We start from the raw sequence: 15,518 nt of genomic DNA on the forward strand, positions 1-15,518 counted from the left end.
CAAGGACAAGCCTGATCTGTGTGTACAGTTCCTCAACATTCACTCTAAAAGATTGTAGTTTCTTCCTGTAGTTGCTTGTTTTTCCCCAGTTACAAGATGAATGCCATAATGAATGCTGGATAAAGTTTTGAGATGATTCATCGTCGTCTCATTTCATTACATCAGAAGCGGAGGTGTGTACCCTTTTTTAGAGACCCTTCAGTGCTGTGTCCGCTATAAAATGTTCTGTGAATAATCTTCCAGTTACTGTTGAACTTTGCCTCTACAGGATTGTCAGGGCTGCTACGCATCTGATGTCAGCCACTCATAAACAAAACAGGGCATTCCTCTGGCATGTCCTGACAGCAGCGAGTGGGAGGAAGTGGCTTTCCCCAGAAGCACCAATGCTGGCAGGGAGATCTGCTCCAACAGGTTTCTGCCCTGGCGTGGAGAGGGTGTGGAGGTAATCACAGCCAGACTGGAGAGTGTTTTCCTCCCAAACAAGGAGGCTGCTGCGCGAAACCCCATTAGCTGGGTGTGGTTCAATGGGACGACTTCAGATGTGCACGTTTGTTTGTGACGATGCCTTTGATTACTTGAATTATGTATTAACTTTTTACTCAAATTCAGGGGCTTGAATTTAACAGTTAAGATTATAAGGCATGCTGCATTCATTAAGCCAGAAATCATTAGCATGCTAAGTCTTATCAACAATGCATAATTAGGTCAGTGAAGATAGCTACACCGCTTCATGTGAAATCCAATAAAACTTGAATAAACTGGCTAACTGTTATAGTATTGACCCAGGTGGTGGTGCTTCCTGCCTACAGCGCCACCATCCACTAAGACTCCCTGAAGATAGTTGGATGATACGAGTTGCAACATTTCGCAGACGTGGAGCTGCTGCAGGTAGTGGAGTCTCTCTTTCACTTTCATCATTACAGGGTCATTAAAACAGATTCAGATGAAACAAAAATAAAAAGCTTCACCTGCAATAAAGTTTTGAAAGTTATGCACACAAAAACAGGTTGTTGCTTTAAAAAAAAATTACCAGCAGAAACTATGAATTTACAATGTTGTTGCTGCAGGTGCAATCAATCAGATCACAGCAGCAGGTCGGTAACAAATGTGAGTTGGTCTTATTAATCATTTGATTTCTTTCATTGGGATCCAGTGCTGTGGTCTCTCATGCTTGTGTCACAGAAAAGAGGGGAATCACCATAGCAACCAGTGATTTAATACTCTCGGAGTGTTTGATTCTTACATTAGTCAACAACTTTCTCTTTGTTTTAATCCATCATGAGTGCTGCTCTGGACAATGCACTGCAAGAACTGTGTGGAGCTTACATTGAAAATTAAGGGAGAAGCTCCATAGTTGTTGCATATAGGAAGAGGATTTTCAAAATAAAACTTTATAAAGTAAGAGTGTATAGAGCTTAACTTATTACAAAACTGGGTCCAAATTCCTGAGGACCTTGGAAAGATAAAGTTGATGCATGACGATCGTACTATTCGTGAACAATTTGCCAATTCCAGGATTTTCTTTTCTAGCACATGTCTAAAATATTCTAGAGAAAATACAGCACGGAAAGTGAAACACCTAGCCGCAATGCTACTTGACATACTATTAGCTGGTGTTTGCTGAATAGCCAATCCAGGAGCGAGATTCATTACCTTTGCGCTAACTGGTTGCTCTTAACGGCATAGAAGAAGGCGTTTGAACTTTTAATAGCTAAAGGTTTTTTAGAGGGGACCAGAACCTTTCTCACAGTAGACTCTTAGTATTCTCATTGAACATTCAACTAGGGTTACCACCTTTCAGAAATTAAAATAAGGGACCAGTCCCTACATATGTAGGGTTGCCGTCCCGTAAAATACGAAATCGTCCCATAATTGGCTGTTAGATGTAGCGTCCAGTACAAAACAGACACTGGACGCGATGTTTTCCGTATTCTACAAATGTGTATATATAATAACAAATAAGTTGTCCCCGAGTACTTCATATAGTAGGTTGCCCCAGTCATTGTTTGACTCACGGTGTTGATGTCGCGATATTGTGCCCAACTGCTTTCTGGGTAACACAAACTAACCGACATGCTGCCGCCGACGCTACATTTAACAGCCAAATACGGGACGGTTACGTATTTTACGGGACAGGTGGCAACCCAAAATTCAACAGTAGAAGCCAAGCTTCACCATCACAACAACATTAAATCATTTATTCTAATGGCGTGTCGAAATGTCATGTTTTTGTTCTTCGTGGCCCCGCGCCCTTAAATCTGAGTGACATAATAAAGTAGCTGAAATTTCCATCGTCCCTCTTTCTACAATTTCCAGAAGCTGCCATGGTGGATGTAGTTTTTATTAAAACTGTTTTCACATAGATATCCTGTGACATTTGCGTCTTAAGAATCCCCAAAATTATTTTGAATCCATCAAGCTACGAGCTAATGTCAGTGACTTGCTGTGTTTCTGCAGCTTTACCTCTTATTAAGAGAAAGGGAAACTAACAATCAGTGTGGCCTCCACCTGTCATAAAGCTTGTTAATGATTAACGAGTTTCTGTGAGAGAGAGAGAGAGAGAGTGTGTGCGCGTGCGTGCGTGAGTGTGTGGAGGTGCCGATGGGCGGGGCTTATAGTTGCTGCTTATCTCCGCCTTTGGACTCCACAATAAGTGCCCTTAGATGGAAAGCCCGTCAGTCTGCGAACAGGGGAGCATTTTTTATTTTTTATTTTTTTGGCTCAGACTGACTTCGGCTCCCCTGCTTAAAAACAACAGAAGCAAAAACTTCGTTATTAGATTCACTTCTCTGCTCCGCTACAAGATTTTTTATTTATCATTATTTTTTGCATATTACCGTTGGACTCAGGGTTTTTTTTTCTTTCTTTTTAGGTAAGTGCAGCTTGTTTTAATATTTAAACGCCTTCATTGATTAATTCAGCCCTTTTACCTGCTGTTTTTGTGTTTTTTTATTATTATTATAATTTTTTTTTCTTTTTCCAGCTCCCTGTGTAAACTTTGATTGGTTGCGACTGTAGCTGTGAGTTTTATCCAGGCTATCAACCCACAACCTAATCCGTGTGTTTGTTCTGCAGGATAATCTCCGCAAGTCTGTATCTGATAATAGCAGCAGGAGATCTGCGGTGCGGTGGTGGAGGGTGAGAGCGGGGGAAAGTTGATCTGCTGAAGCCGCGCAAGAAGCGGCAGCGGCGGCTGCTGCTGCGACACTCGGGGACATGGAGATGCTGCGGCGCTCCTCCGTGTTCGCGGCCGAGGTGTTCGACCGGTCGCCCACCGACAAGGAGCTGGTGTCCCAGGCTAAATCGCTGTGCAGGGACTACATCCACTCCAGGCTGAACCGCGTCGGGATTGGCTGGTCCAGACCTGAGCAGGGAGTGGCGGCGTCGGGAGGAAAGCTGGCGGAGGTGTCCCTGGTGGTTCAGTGGCTGTGTGAGTCCGTCATGCTTCCTACAGAAGTTTGGGTCGGGATCCATCTGGGATCCTCTGCAGAAATCCAGCTGATAGAACTGGAATTAATACGGTGCACTTAATTTATGCTACAAACATTTGACTAACTGGGACAAAAAAAAATTCTGACTTGTTTAGGAAAACCTTTCACAACAATCTTTCATTCTGGAAGAATGAAATATAGTTTAGTTTCAAACTATATTGAAACTAAATAGAAGTATGGAGAATTAAAAAAAAGCAAGAGGAAAAAAAAGTTTAAGATTAAATCTAATCTTAATTGTCTGGAAAAGAGGGATTAGAAGGAAAAATAGCCAACAAAGCTGAATCCCATGTCGTTTGTTGATCTGTATACGTTGCCATGTTTATGCAGTTAACATGTCAGCAGCACACTATTTTTTAAGTATAAAATATCATGCCAAATGTGCCTCACTAGTAAAAACAATTCTAAAGGATTTCATTCTTTGATAATGCTTTGCCTATTTATTAGCAAAAATGTAATAAATTTTTTTCCTAATAAATACTGTTTTAATTTACCAGAAGCTACAAAATCTTCAAAGAATAATCATGAGCAGCATAATATTTATTTATAATACACTATGTAGTGATACTAACCACTTCAAGGTTGTGTTTGTATGTAAAATATGCTACCTGACAGAATACTTACATTTATCTGAGGCTCTCTCCTGTCGTTTTGTCCAAGTGTTTACCTGAAAAAATCTCCTTCTTCATTAGTAGCTATGAGGCCATTCTCTTTAGCTCCGCCCCTTACTCCATGTGTCAATTTATTTTTAAAATATGAGACAATGTACAGCATAAATTAACCACTGAATGAGAGCTGCACTCTACCAGGCACAAACGCACAAACATTAAATTATTCTAAGCCTGTGTTATGTGAACAAACTCGATTGGAGGAGCTGCCATTTTGCCATATTTATAGAAATCTGTGCAGTTGGCAATTTAATAAGAAAATGCTGACTGAGACACAGCAGGAGGAGCTCAGAGGTAGAAAATGATTCAGTTTTCTGATATGAAATCATGTTCACCATTTGCTCCAGGTGAGACGTCGTTTTGGGATGTTCTGAGCGACGGTTGCCCGCTCCGGTCCCGCCATGTGACCAGTGTGAATATAACCGAGTCGTTTTTGGTGCTGAGATAAGAAATGTTGCCTGGATTAATGAATAAAGGCAACAAATCGTTTATGTCCTCATCGGTTATAAAATTTGAGCTCCCTGATTGGTCCTCTGTCTGACCTCATCTCACCTGCAAAAAGAAAAAAATAAAAGTTTTTCCCCTCCACACCGACCCGATCGTTTGTTTTTCTCTGCCGGGTTGCTGGCGGCGCCAGGTGCAGCTCACATGTTTTCACCTCAGACACTTTTGGACCAGAGAGACAAAAGTCACAAGACAAGGGGACTTGTAATGAATTCCCCTAAATTTACACTAATTGTCCTAAAATAAAGTCCAGTTTAAGTTAATTAAAGCTAAAAATGACCACAGATGGATAAGTAGATCTTTTAAAAACTGTAGAAAAAGATTGTTTGAAGGTGGATCTATGAACCTCTCGGTGCATCTGCTCTCTCAACTCAGTCACAGTACCAGAAATGGTTTGGATGTGAATATATTGCAGTGGATTAAAGCTGCATCCTTGATGCTGGTGATGATTTTTTTCCTGCTTTAGACATGTACACTGAATCAGTTTGTGTCTTTTTAACTGTTATTTCTTGGACTGACTTTTTTATTTTATTTTTTTTATTAGAATAGTTTGACAGGAATGAGAGTAAAGAGAGAGGTGTTAAAGCAGGTAGTCAGGGAGTTGAACCTGTGACCTCCGGCATGAGGACTAAGGCCTCAATATGTGGGATTTGCTTTGCCCCTGCACCACCACAGCATCCCATGGATTGGGAATGTTTAAAGTGTATGATCTCTGTTAGTGAAATTGTATAGTCTGTCTATTTAGATGAGAATTCTGGGTTATTTTGAGCATTGCGTAACGTATTCCACATTTTTATTAGTTAGATAATTGAGACAAAATGCAGATTTTTTTATTTTATTTCTTTTAATACTAATCACTCATGATTAGCACTAATCATGCGTGATTAGTTTTAGTTCTTTCTTTCTTTCCAAAGAAAGAACAAAAAAAAAGGTGCCGTCATTGTGGGCAGGTCTGGTGAATAAAAGTCAAGTGGAATCCAGTTGCGTTCGAGTCACATTTCAGAGGCATGCAAGGAACGCGTTGAATTTTCAGTGAAATCCCTTCAGAGGAATCTCTCTCTTTAACGTACAGGATTATTCAATCCTTTCTCCTCAGGAGTAATTTCTCAATGCAGAAAAAAACACAGTAGACCAAGTTGTTTCTGGTTAAGGTATTGCTTTACGTTTGTGGTTATGACTCCACCTCTGTTTTAGGGTAGGAAATTCACTTGAAGCCATATATGTATGTGAATGCGTGCGCGCGCGCGTGCGTGTGCGTGCACGTGTGTGTGTGTGAATCATGTTTAGTGCTGAAAATCTGCCCTCAGATTTTGACAGAAAACTTCAACCTTCTTTAAAAAATCTTCACTTTTCTGTTTTATAATATAAACATTGGAGATGAGTACCGCTCTGATATTCACAGTAAATATGTAATCTCGGCCTCTCTGCAGGATAAGTAATACGGTGAACCGATAAACGGCAGGAAAATCCACTTTGATTCACCGCGTTTTAAAGTCGATAATTAACCGAGCTGTGTCCCGGCATCCTTCCTTGATCCATCACATGTTCTGTGTCTGCCGCTCACTTGATCATTCAGATGGTCCAGGCGGCTCATCCTGCAGCTGCGTGGATGTCTTAGAGTCAGTCCTTCATCTGAATCTGCCGTTAAAGCAGGTAGACTGGATGGCCAGGTCTGGCTGCAGCTGCAATTCCCTGAACAAATTAGACTTACCTGAAATACATTTCAATTCCCCGTGTTGCAAAGCCACTTACTCATTTGTTTTTTTATCCCGTAGAACAGTGTGCTGTGGTTGGTTTTTCTATTTCTTCTACATTTTGAGTGATTCAGTATTTCATCATGACAAAAACTCGCTTCCTAAAGAACGCCTTTGGTGACAACCCACTGGGCAGCTGGTCACCGATGTGTTTTTCTGCTTTATTTTTTTCTTTTTTTAATTTTGTTTTGCGGTTTTTCAGGTGTTGTTGTAAAAAGATGATTTGCCATCATTTTTGTTATTGAATATTTTGAGAGTACCTCTTTGTATATAAGTTTTTAGCTAAATTCCTCCTGTAATGGTGTTTACTTGTTTTCTGTGAGGTGAAGAAATTCTATCTATTTCAGGAAAAATTGGCATCAGTAAAATAATGCTGTTCACGAAGAGGATCAGGACAAACAGCAATGGCTATGTTTTATACCAAGCTGAGGAGGTATAAAAATCCAACAGGCTGGTCTGTGTGTCCTGTGACCTTTACAGAAATGAATACAGAGTCATTTCTACGGAGCTAAATTGGTGTCCTAAACTTTGTTCAAAAGGAAAAAAATGAAACTGAAAGAAGTTTCAAAACTGAAAAAAGGATTTGAAACAGGGAAAAAAGCAATCAGTTTCAAATTGTTTTTCCTCATGAACAAACTTTATGGATCCAATCTAGCTCCATACATTTCTGCTCTCAGGCCAGCCAAATAAAACCTTAGAGCCGTAAATGTTACAGGACTTTTTGAAAAAAGACAACTTTACAACTTTCCTAATTTTGCTGTCTTCTTTAACAACAAAAATTGTATCCCTTTTTTTTCTGATTTTAAAATAAAAATAAACATAAAATTTAGTAAAAAGAGGATGAATTTTCTGATTTGTGGAAAAGAAAGCAAATATATTCTACATAATTTCCAAAAAACAAATCTAAAAACCCACTACTGGTTCTGTTGGTGTTACTCCCTGTAGAAATTAAATGCAAATATTGCAAAAATAAAATGATGAAAACCTGCAACTCTTATTACATTTATATTTAAAAACATTAGTTAGTTCTTTATCCTTTTTAGAGCTTGCCACCTCAATTGCTAAAAATGACGTTTACAATAAGACCTTTACAAGATTTACAATAAGCCCATTTCCTCCAGTTAGCCACATCATGCTAGCACAGTACAGCCTATGCTATCGCTATCGCTCCAGTAAGCACCAAGAGGAAGAAGTAAGACAAAATTTATCCCCCAGCTGTCAGACAAGTTGTTCAGCTGAGGATTGAACTGTGTGTTTCGAGTTCATAGAGATGCTAGCACAGTTTCACTTTCCTTCATTTTACAAACCACAAATATTACCCCAAAAAACAGACTGAAAGGTTATCTGCAGAACCCATTAGAGCTGCAACTCAAATGCTGCAGAATTTATATTAAAAAAATCAATTAAAAGCCGCTTGACCACCATAGCATTTGCTCGTGCTAGCTGATCAGCTCCAGTAGTTTCTTTGTTTTAGTGCATGTTTAAAAAAAAATCATCTATGCTGTGAAATCCAACCTTACCTGTGTGTTAGCCGTTGAGAGGATGGGCCGAATGAACTCAGATTGCTCTGTTCCGACCAGGTGAGGAGTTGGAGTTCCTCCGGCCCAACATTTACCGCAATGTGGCCCGGCAGCTGAACATCACGGTGTCAGTGGAGGGCGTGGTGTCTGACGCCTTCATGGCTATCGCTGCGGACGTCTTCTCAACAGGTGTGTCTTCCTTTTACTGGGATTTTATACAATAGACCAATTTAAAGTAGTGCATAATTGTGAAGCCGAAGGATTACATCTTGTGTTAGGATGTCCTACTTAAAATTCCAACCCTAAAATTCAGCTGGGAAATGGCAGTATGACTTCAACATTGATGACAATATCTCCATGCAGTTTGACTCCGATAGTTATTTTGCAAAAAATAATGAGCAAAAAATAAATAGGGATGCACGATATATCGGTATCGGTTGATTTTAGTTATTTTTTAAACATATCGGTATTGGTCCGATGAATAAAACTGGTCTAATATTAATGACCATGTTTGTATTTGTGACTGTATTTATGGGGGACGAGGGGTGACAATGTGATATTTGTTAATTCATTCATATAGGTATTTATTATATCTGTAAATATTGGTTATTGGCCGTAGCACCTGTATAGTATCAGACATTGATATCGGGCCAGATTTTTGAATCGGTGCATCCCTTAAAAAAAAAACAAACAAATCTAATCTGTTGATGTACAAAGCTGTAAAAGCTGTATAACAGATCTGCAGCTGTGAATACAGAACAAAGCTGGTTCTACAGAGTTTCTCTTTGGATGGCTGAATATGGACCCATGCCACATTTTTCAGACTTATAAAACCATGCATCTTTTTTTTTTACTTCCACTTCTCTATTCTACATCATTTTATGTTTGCTTGTCACAAAATCGCAATAAGATGCACTGAAATTCGCCCGCAGGTGGATCTCAAAGCAGTAATGGTGAAGAAATGTTTCTCTATTTAGAAAAACTCCTTTTGGAAGGAGGAAGCTCAGAGTTTCAGGCAAACACAACGAAGATACAGAGCAAATGGGGAACTCTTTCTACTTCTCTTATTGTGTATTTTTGAGTAGTTGTAAAACAGATCCACAACTTTCACTGAGTAAAACAAAACCCACCTGAAAGTTAGAGCATTACTTTTCATCTGAACCCAGGATTCCCTGTTATTTAGAAGAATTTTGGCAAACTCCCCCCCCACACCTTTTCTCTTATCCCCTGCCAGGAAAGGAATTTCAGTGGGAAACCTTCAGCCCATATTAGGGTAAAACGCTGTCAGACTCTGTGATTGTTACAGACAGTTTGGACCCCACCCAAGAAGCTCAGGCATGAGTCTCAGCTGGCTTCTTTTCCTCCGGGAATATAACAAAGAGATGAGCTGCAAAGGTTATCTGGGCTGGATCGGGTTAGCCTGGTCTATTTTTAGTGAGTCCAGTTTGAGGTTAGCTGTATTTATTCAAGAATGCTCTAATGGTTAGGATAAGTGATGGTCAAATTCCATTCAGTGCATATAATTTATGGCCCAACCCTTCCATAAACTCAGAGTGAACGTGCAGCAAATGGGCTCAGATGAGTCATTGTGTCGAGAGGAAGTCCTGAGCAGCTGGAGATCATGACCACAAATGCCTCATCCGCGAGAGTTTGGTCTCAAATGTCACTCTGCGCTTTGTTGAGCAGAGATAAGCAGTTAGACTATCTGCGAGGGCTGAGGGGGGGGAATCCTTCATGAAACTTGCCAAGTCACTCCCCCCTTAGTTCCTGTCTGTCTGCTGTGAGCTTGACTCAAACATATCTGCACCGCTATAAGCATCCTTCCTCGTTGTTTTGATCCTGAAAAGACATTTTCAGTTTTAGCTTCTCTCTCATTGATCTAAACCATAAGGGAATTAATTAAATAAGTAAATGAAGTGGTGCCACCTGTAAGCATTAGCATTTAGCTGGTTAGCGCCATGCTGAAGTACACGAGAAGCTAGCTAGAGAAGCCGCCCAAGCTAGAGGAAAGCTTGGAGAAAATAACAAAAGCGAAGCTGCAGTTACTCTTTTGATTTTGTCGATGCGTAGTTGCTCTGTAATGCTGCGATCCAGTTTAGTGGGAACTTGGAGCTAACAGCGTTTTATAGTTAACATGGTGACGCCCGTAAACGTTGTTAGCAGGACCTCTAACAAACATCATTTATAAATTAAAAGCAACTTTTAATTTGTTGAGTTTAGAGTTACAGGCGCTACATGTAACATTGATTTTAAATGCAGTCTTGCATATGGTCTTGTAAAGTAAACATGTTGAGTTGATTTTGGACACTCCTGGTGTAGAATAATCCAATCCACATTTTTAGCATTCGAGATTAGAGATGATCCTTTTAAACCCAGAAATTGTTAAAATGCCAAGCAGGAAAGACATCAGTAGTAATGTTAGAGAAGTTTTTTTCTTTCTGAAAGGAACACGACATCATCACTTAGGCCATTTTGACAGATGAGACCAGTGTGAAGATATTTTGCCACAATGCAAAAACCATGACGCAGTTTTATTACAAACAACTAAAAACAAGCTATCGAACAAGGCGGCCTGTCTCGCAGCCACATGATCTATGCACCTGTGCAACAATTGAGTTGACGATTCCCTTCGAGGTTTTCTAGAGTCAACTGTGAGGCCATTTGTCTTTTAGCTGAAGCTTGGCCTAAACTGTGTCCCGCAGCAGAATGATAATAGTCCCAAACACAACAGCTAATGAACAATGACAGTAATGTTGTACTGAGAACTTAAGAGAGCTGCGCAGGAAGGAATGCCCACAAACCTCAATAAGCTGAAGCAACGCTTAAAGGAAGTTCAGGTCGAAATTCTCCCACAAAGATGTGAGGAACCGATAAAGTTGTGTAGAAAACTACCACTTCAGTAAAATTCTGCAACACACACAAAAAATGTTTTGCGAAAGGAAAGAAAAAAAAAAGATATTATGAAACATGAAGGTGACTTGTCACGTTAAATAAGACGTTATACCTCACTTGAACCTCTCTCATCATCTGTTCGCGTGAAAAAAAAAAAAAAAAATCAACTGAGATGTCAACCGGTGTTAGAAAGTCCAGATCCCACCAATAAAGAGAAACCCGATCTGTTTTTAGGAGCTTCTAGAGACGGCAGTGACAGACTGTGGATAGAGCTGCGGCTCCGTTTGGTTGTCTTGGATATATAAACACCACAGAAATAGTCTGAAGCTTTGACTGTAAATGGCGTGGCAGCATTTGACAGGAACGCGGCTCTGGTAAAAGGATCTGCTCTCTAATGTAGCGAGACTTTCTGTCTGCATGCTGTCATTAATTTCTGTGTTGGGATGTTTTTGCCTCTGTACCACAGTGGGAAACCTCAAAATGACCCTGGCCTGTCTCCTGTTAGCTTTCAGCCGAACCCTCAAGCTATTATGTCGTGTTTCAGTTTCCATCCTTAAATGATTGCCATCGCTCAACATGTTTGCACATTAGAGAGTGCAATTTGCTCTGAGCTCTAACTCGTATGTGTGTTTGTTTGTGTGTGTGCGTCTCAGGAGTGACGTGGGGAAAGGTGGTTTCCTTGTACACCGTGGCGGGATCCCTGGCAGTGGACTGTGTGCGCCATGGTCATCCAGCCATGATTGACACCATCGTGGACTGCATGGGGGAGTTTGTCCGCAAGAGTCTGACCCCCTGGTTGAAGAAAAGAGGAGGCTGGGTAAGGAAAGCACTCACCCATTTCGAGAGATGCACCGATCACAATTTAGTAAAGCCTTCGATCCGCCAACACCAAAAAGCTGCTCTTTTTTTAAAGAGCTGCTTTTACCCAAATTCAAAATATTAAGTGGTTAATTATTTCATCCGTTCAGGCTAAACATCAGGAGCACTGACAGATTGTGTCTTCATCATGATATGTATTAATTGGTGGGATTCAGTAGCCAGAAACTGGACATCTGTTTCCATTAAAGTTGACTCTTAAGCAGAAGACATAAGACTCTCAGTAGAAATTTTAGCATCTTTTGGTTGTTGTCAGTCTGAGTAGTATCTAAGACGATCATTTAAAATCAGTAGTGATTTTTATTTATTTCTTCTCTTTTTTTTGGTTAAACAAATCTCACGCATGGAGGTAACTTGCACCTTACGGGACTTAAAGCTCGACACAATGTTTGGTTCATCACCAAAATATGCCGGGAATGTTGAAAGAAAATTCTTTTCTGAAGACTCACGGTCCCATTCTTCATTATTGGCAGTGTACCCTGATATAGGTTGCATCCTGTAGATCTTTCTGTTCCTTTTGACTTTTTTTTGTGTGTGTACCAGATAACTTTGCACCAGTCTTTCTGCTACCCATCTATGTACAGAACTGTTTGTCCTTTCGTGTCTTTCTTGGGAAAGAAGCAGTTTCTTTGCTGCTCTTTTGCTACAAGGCCATTCCCCAAAAAGTCTACACATCAAAGTGCTTGCAGTTGCACTCCCACCCACCTGTTGGCTCGTCTTGAGCAATTTCTATTTGATCTAATACTCTGATCTCCAGGATGTCCTGAACCCCCAGCAGCTTTGTTTTGCTGGTTACATTCTGATTCAATGTCGCTTCCATCTGGAACCATTCACACCGATTCTGCCTCAGACCTCCTCTTTGCTCAGCTGCTTCTGGGTATTCTCGTTGATATGAGCTAACATCTGCAGCTGGTTGATCAAAACCTATGGATCTTTAAACTATGGCTGACCTTTACACAGACAAAGTTACAGAGGAAAAGAAAGATGTAAATATAAATCCTAGCTTTTGCACCGTATGTCTTGAATCGTGGGAAAGTGGATTCGCAGGAAGTTCCTTTTTTAGATAAACATAAGGCAGAGGGAATAGTCCCGTTCATTTCAGTGCGTTTCAGTGTTCTAACAACAGAGTTGGACACGGTGGACGAAGAGCGACCGACAACGTGCCTCTGTCTGCGTTTGCTGGAAAGGCGGCTGTTTGCTCAGAACCGCGGCTCGCATGCCTGCGGTGTTTTGAGGAGAAGTGGAGTGTGACAAAATGATGAGCGGCGTATTGTGCCTCTGACCTCACAAGCTCAAATGAGGGAGCGACCTGTTTTTGAGCGGAGCGCCAAACCAGATCCAGAAAGTTTTCCACAGAGAGGCGGGCAGGCAGCCTGTCGGGAACCCGAGAGGGGGATCTGAGGATGGAGACGTGTTTAGTGTCAGGGCTGATGCTGCGCCGTGCTGCCTGGGGTATGTCACTCTCTGTCAAGCTAGTTATGTAAGCCGCCTTGGAAGAGCAGTTGGAAGCATTTAACTTTTTCCACATTTTGTCAAATAGCATAAGCGTCAAGGTGCTTAAGATTTTATGTGATAGACCAACATTAGGAAGAGCATTACTGAAAATTCATTTAAAAAAAAGAGAGAGAAAAGTGTGGAGTGTGGCACACATTTATCGTCTCAAAGTTTTGTAAGAACATTAGTGAACAAACGGCATCATTACCTTTCTTTGTGTTGGTCTAACACTGTTTTACAAAGAGGAGGCCGCCAGGGGGCGCTGTGGTGGCTTCAACAAGTTGGAGGGAAAAATGCAAATGGTAATAAAAAACTTGAATCCCATAATTTTTTTAATCTTACATTTTTTCATCATGATTTTATTTTTATTTTTCAGTCTTTCTTTTTCTTAAAATCTAATTTCAAACAATAGATCTAAATGCTCTTTGGGGGGGTGGAAGGACATGACATAGAAAAGCTTGTCATGTTGTCTAACATGCAAATTTCCAGTAAACAAACTGAAGTTTATGGCTCCAATGTTGGGTGAAAAGTTTTCCAAAGCCTTTTAACCAGTGAGACTGTTTTGTTTAAAGTCAGTGTCCTGTTCGTTAAGCTACGTAAAGTTATAAATTATTTTCATCCTGACAGAGCTGGCTGATCCTCCTCGCTGTGAACCCCGTCTGTGCCGCCTGCCTCTGTCCACGTCTTCCTCCAAAACGTCTCTTAAGATCTCTGTCTCCCTACAGGCGGACATCACGAAGTGCGTGGTGAACACCGGCTCCTCCTTACACTCCCACTGGTTGGTGTCTGCTGCCTTTGCATTCGGACATTACCTGAAGGCCGTGGTGTTGTACCTTCTCAGAGAGAAGTGAAAGACTCCGCCAGCGCCACGAGGGCCTCCATGGGACCAACGTTTACACTGTTTTGCACTGAGCCTCGGTCGACGGGCCGCTGATCTCCTGTCTATTTATTGTTTGCACTGCTTGTGTTAGGGCACGCTTTTTAAATTGAAAGAAGACTTTTTTTCTCTCTCAAGCTGCTGCACTGTATGTATTCCTGTATGGGTGACTTGCATGCCATCTTGTGGTAATTAGGGGTAAATGCTTCACATCAATGAATAACCAAGACATATTCATGAGATTCTAAGTTGAACAAAGATTACCACATCTCATCGTGGCGGTATTCATAACACAAAAAGGCAATTCTGCTATTTGACAAGAGTGTGGAGAAAATTATTAGAGAGGTTAAAGTTCAAAACATTGAAATGATTTGAGGGAAAGCAGTTCAAAACTGTATTTTGCCATGAAGTACAAAAGTAAACTAAAGAGTGCCTTGCAAAAGTATTCAAACCCGTTAAGAGTCACATTTTTTTGATGTCACAACCACGCAGTGTAACCTATTTTATTTAAAATTTTAGGGGACAGACCAAAACCAGATATTGTTTATGTTTTAAATAGCTAACTTTATTCTTGACTGCTGTTTTCCTTAATTCTTGTTCACTAATGCTCTCTATCAGAGGCCTTCAGCTGAGTTTATACCAAGATTAAATTACACACAAAGGTGGACTCTATTTGCTAATTAGGTGAAATTTGAAGGCAGCTGATTGAATTTGAAAAGTGGGTGGAAAACAAATGCAAAACACTTTTTTTTGTTAATAAAGCATGTGTAAATTTCCTTCCATTTCAAAAACATGAACAACGTTTAGTTTGTCCATCACTTATAATCCCAGTAAAATACCGTAAGGTTTTCAGATGTTAGACATTCCAAGGAGGTTAAATACTTTTGCAATGCTCTGATTCACATGGGAATTTCATTTTTTTTTATATCAAAGAACAAATAAATTATTTAAGAAACATTAAAGATGAGTTCCTAGTGAGGTGTTTCTGACCAAGTTTCCCTCCATCTCTATGGTTACCACTATTGTTGCTGCACTGTAAAAGGAGCTGTTAAGCGATGATACTCATGCAGATTGTAAATAGATTTTATTCCATGAATAATGTCACTGCTGTGTGTAGCATTAAGCAACCTATTAAATAAATGTTTGTCAGAACTGTAAATAGTAATAAATGGTATAAAATTGATTTTTCATTTGTTGCAAATGACTTTTTCTTTGTAATTTAATGTAGAAATGAGGATGTTTTAGATTTTTCTTACTCTTCACTATGCAAAGATAATGACAATATTGTATTAATACTTATTTTATGAAGTTTACTCCACCCAGCTATTTTCCTCTTTGCTCTATTTTCAAGATGCAGTCGCCAACTAACTTTATCTTCAGAAGCTGTTTTTAGCTTCAGATCTGTGGTTGATGCACACAATTTAAACATGATCAAGCTCATGGAT

The 15,518-nt window shown here is 40.2% G+C and overlaps 1 protein-coding gene across 3 annotated transcripts; it reads left to right on the plus strand.

Moving 5' to 3' along the window:
* The first annotated feature begins 369 nt into the window (after positions 1 to 369).
* boka (BCL2 family apoptosis regulator BOK a) lies at positions 370 to 15,263 on the plus strand. 3 transcript variants are annotated; one of them, XM_007576678.2, is made up of 5 exons: positions 370 to 442; positions 3,076 to 3,430; positions 7,995 to 8,123; positions 11,480 to 11,643; positions 13,922 to 15,263. In XM_007576678.2, exons 2-5 carry the CDS (start codon positions 3,217 to 3,219, stop codon positions 14,045 to 14,047), a joined length of 633 nt encoding a protein of 210 aa, XP_007576740.1. In that variant the 5' UTR covers positions 370 to 442; positions 3,076 to 3,216; the 3' UTR covers positions 14,048 to 15,263. The 3 variants fall into 3 exon arrangements, with proteins under 3 accessions (XP_007576740.1, XP_007576741.1, XP_007576739.1); XM_007576679.2 differs by lacking the exon at positions 370 to 442 and adding an exon at positions 819 to 888; XM_007576677.2 differs by lacking the exon at positions 370 to 442 and adding an exon at positions 2,648 to 2,872.
* The last annotated feature ends 255 nt before the right edge of the window (positions 15,264 to 15,518 follow it).

This window comes from Poecilia formosa, unplaced genomic scaffold (genome assembly GCF_000485575.1).
Source record: "Poecilia formosa unplaced genomic scaffold, Poecilia_formosa-5.1.2 Scaffold413, whole genome shotgun sequence".
Lineage (NCBI taxonomy): Eukaryota > Metazoa > Chordata > Actinopteri > Cyprinodontiformes > Poeciliidae > Poecilia > Poecilia formosa.

Bases quoted from the DNA above. Each gene is read 5' to 3' on its own strand.
- boka (XM_007576678.2), top strand. From the start codon at position 3,217: ATGGAGATGCTGCGGCGCTCCTCCGTGTTCGCGGCCGAGGTGTTCGAC. The intron at 3,431-7,994 runs GTGAGTCCGTCA...TGTTCCGACCAG, and splicing joins CCTGGTGGTTCAGTGGCTGT to GTGAGGAGTTGGAGTTCCTC. The intron at 11,644-13,921 runs GTAAGGAAAGCA...GTCTCCCTACAG, and splicing joins TGAAGAAAAGAGGAGGCTGG to GCGGACATCACGAAGTGCGT.